Source organism: Odocoileus virginianus, chromosome 25 (assembly GCF_023699985.2).
Source record: "Odocoileus virginianus isolate 20LAN1187 ecotype Illinois chromosome 25, Ovbor_1.2, whole genome shotgun sequence".
Taxonomy (NCBI): domain Eukaryota; kingdom Metazoa; phylum Chordata; class Mammalia; order Artiodactyla; family Cervidae; genus Odocoileus; species Odocoileus virginianus.
In genome coordinates, this window is record NC_069698.1 from 17,452,653 (window position 1) to 17,455,366 (window position 2,714).

Sequence of the window (2,714 nt, forward strand, 5' to 3'; positions counted from 1 at the left end):
CAGGCTTAAGCAAGGAAACTAGAACCTCCTTAGGGCAGTAGGCTGTCTATTCCTCAGGAATAATGAATTTACCATTGTAACTATCAAATATACGTTCTTCAAAGTTTTTTTAAAAAGGGAAAAAATAAATATTTTGCTTATGAAAAAGCTGTGTTAGGTGTGGCTGACGGACGCCCTGTTGCACATTCTCAGAGCACAGAGACCTGTAAAAGGAGGCTCACGTACTTTCTCTTCCTTGGGCTGGCGCTTTCCTCTCCGTGGATCTTCCCTCAGCACAGTCACCTACAGAGTTCAGTTCACCCTCACTGTGCGCTTCAGCAGACTCCGTCGTTTCGAGAGAAGGGCCTTCTTTCTGCATGCTCTGGGTGTCAGTGCATTCTTTCCTCTCCTCCCTGCTTCCTTTCAGAGGGCTGGGGTCTCCCTGTGGTTCCGTCTGGGGGATGAGTCCGCTGGGGGCGTGCGGAACGTCACCCGCAGCGGGGCGGGCATCGCCCCCACCCTGGGCCTCGGCCTGGGCACAGGGCCCGGGGGTCCCGTCAGCAGCAGGCATGCCCCCCGAGGTCCCGCCGCCCAGCCCCGCGTCTGCCCCGGAGAGCGCAGGCCTCTCCAGGCAGGGGCCGGGCTTCGCCGTGGAGCAGGTGCCGACGGCGGGTCTGGGGCCTCTGCCAATGAGGGAGAGGTCAGCCCTGTCCAGGAGGCTGGTCCTCTCGGTCTTGGAAAGGCTCCTCTGGCCTCGGAGCGGAGGGGGGCTGGAGGGCAGCTGCTCCCCAAGAAGCCCCTCCGAGACCCTCTCCTTGAGATTGTCAGGAGAAAAGTAATCATCGTACGAGGACTCCTCGAGGGCCAGACTCTTGACAGCGGGCCTCCGCACAGAGCACAGACCGCTCTCCGCCTCCCACAGCCGCAGGCAGGCTACTAGGCACTGCCGGAGGGACCGCCTCCTCTTCCGCCCCTCCTCTGAGGCTGGCCAGTTCTCCGGGGTCTTCCTTCTCTTGACGGAGGAGCCCAGGGCTTGTGCACGGCCCTCGGGGCGGCCTTTCGTAGCAGAGGACACAGGAGACAAACGCCTCTTCCCGTCAGACAGCCCCTGGGCCGCCGGCCGCGGTGGCTTCGAGACGGGGGTGACAACCCCATCTGCAGCCCGGCTCTGCTGGGGGGTCTCTGCCTTGGGAGGACTGCTGGTGGATCTGGGAGGAGTCCAGAGACCCAGGGGACGGGGAGCTGCTGAGGGGCTGCCACGGCCTGTCTGCAACACCGGCGACGCAGCGCACAGATCACTTTCCCTCTCAGTGATGAACTCGCCCCGTTTCCTCTCCCGGGTCCCACTTGCAGAGCCTCCACAAGGATCGTCAGCAGACATGGGCAGACCACCGGCAGAAGAGTTATCTGAACACAAAGTATCATGTGAAAGCTTCAAAGATGCTTCACACAGAGAGTTCACAGTGTTATCATCAGGCTGTTCAGTCATCTGGGAGGAGGTGGGGGAAAGGTTTTCCCGTTTCTCCTTCGTCTCCTGCAGCCTCTTCATTGCGCTGTGGTGGCCCCTGTGGACTTTACCGGTCGGGCTGTATACCAACGAGCCATTAGATTCAAATAAGAGGACAGGAACATTGGTGCCCAGAGCGGTTTTCTGCTGCTGCAGCTCTTTAGCCATTTTCTCAAATTTCTTTTGAAGCCTTTTATCATTTTCTGGTGTCTTGGGAATAAAATCTTTGGGCTGCATACACTTGCGCTTTTTTCTAAGCAGGCCTGGTAGGTGCTGGTTGGTGCTGGCTGCAGGGAACAGCGACTCGTCAATGTGCGCCCCAGCTACCCTGCATCAGCTGGATTTCTGCTTTTCTTCAGCAAAGTACAATGACACCAACTCCCCACTTTTCAACCCAAAGCACTGAGACGAGCTTCACACCTCTCTTCTGTGCTTTTTCCCAGGTGCTCTGGTACCCGTCTTTGAACACCACATGAGTTACTTGTTTGTTAAAAGTTTTTGAAACCTTCGCCCCCAAACCCACGAGTTGACTCCTAAAGGTCTTGGAGTAATTTTCTGTCCCATTGGCTGACCACACTTCAACATACGCCACAACATCTTTTAGGACCGGGCCCCGGAGGTTCCCGGGGGCCGCCATGACGGGCAGCGGGGACGCGCAAGCGTCTGCACAAACATTCTTATATTTAGCATTCATTTGTAAGTGCCAGGGCAATTCCATGAACAAGAACATCAGAGCAGTTTGATTTTATATGATACAAAATAGATTACTTCTCCAATATTTCTTACTCTGTCATGGGATTTTTTCTTGTGGTTTGTGAAATTCAGGAAATTTTTGATGGCTTTCACTTTGTTATTGTTTTGTGACCTGGGTCTTCAAATAGTTCAGGTGCCAAAGGGAAGAATGAAGTGTCCAGGAAGCCTTAGCCAGTCTTTGAACTGCTGAAGTCAAGGTTGTTCTTACATTTTCCTAATCTGGATATAAGTTAGGGTCTATTGTCCTTTAGTTACCTTTTGAAAAAGAATGCATTATTGCATGCATTATACTACCTTTGAATACTTTTGGTCATATTCTGTAACAGCATAATTTTTAAAAAAATATTCAGGACTAAATTGAAGATGTCAGTTATATTGGATATGAGAATGATTTCTAGGAAGTGACCCAGAGCTTTATGGAATTTTGAAACTTCTTAGTCTAAAGGTTAGAATCCTTCCATTTATTATAGAAAAC

The 2,714-nt window shown here is 52.5% G+C and overlaps 1 protein-coding gene across 1 annotated transcript; it reads right to left on the minus strand.

Moving 5' to 3' along the window:
* Window positions 1–217: 217 nt before the first annotated feature.
* LOC139031073 (microcephalin-like) lies at window positions 218–2,123 on the minus strand. The gene is made up of 2 exons (XM_070455194.1): window positions 1,942–2,123; window positions 218–1,814 (listed from the first exon to the last, which is right to left on the minus strand). Exons 1-2 carry the CDS (start codon window positions 2,121–2,123, stop codon window positions 218–220), a joined length of 1,779 nt encoding a protein of 592 aa, XP_070311295.1.
* Between the last annotated feature and the right edge of the window lie 591 nt (window positions 2,124–2,714).